General features: G+C 57.9%; 1 protein-coding gene across 1 annotated transcript in view; it reads right to left on the bottom strand.

Moving 5' to 3' along the window:
- Window positions 1-214, bottom strand: part of LOC119589380 (cubilin-like) — a 70,980-nt gene that overhangs the window by 48,350 nt on the left and 22,416 nt on the right. Inside the window, exon 23 of the mRNA XM_037937998.1 lies at window positions 32-213. Within this exon, the coding sequence (XP_037793926.1) occupies window positions 32-213 (182 nt within the window). The remainder of the gene's footprint in view (window positions 1-31; window position 214) is intronic.

Below are 214 nucleotides of genomic sequence, written 5' to 3'. Positions count from 1 at the left end.
AACTCCTTTTCTTACACGGCGAGGGACTCACCTCCACAAAATCGTAAATGCAGTTGGGGGCATTTTCGAGATCGAGGTCGACGAATCTCAGCCTCACACTGCTACCCTGCGCCACACGGATCCGCCACACGCAGAGGGCGCTGTTGTGGTACGGTTGTGGGTAGCCGGGCGACACGAACTCTCCAGACACGGCTGTGAGTTCTCCGCCGCATTC

Source organism: Penaeus monodon, chromosome 25, assembly GCF_015228065.2.
Source record: "Penaeus monodon isolate SGIC_2016 chromosome 25, NSTDA_Pmon_1, whole genome shotgun sequence".
Classification (NCBI taxonomy): domain Eukaryota; kingdom Metazoa; phylum Arthropoda; class Malacostraca; order Decapoda; family Penaeidae; genus Penaeus; species Penaeus monodon.
This window is presented reverse-complemented; position numbering and strand designations above follow the sequence as displayed.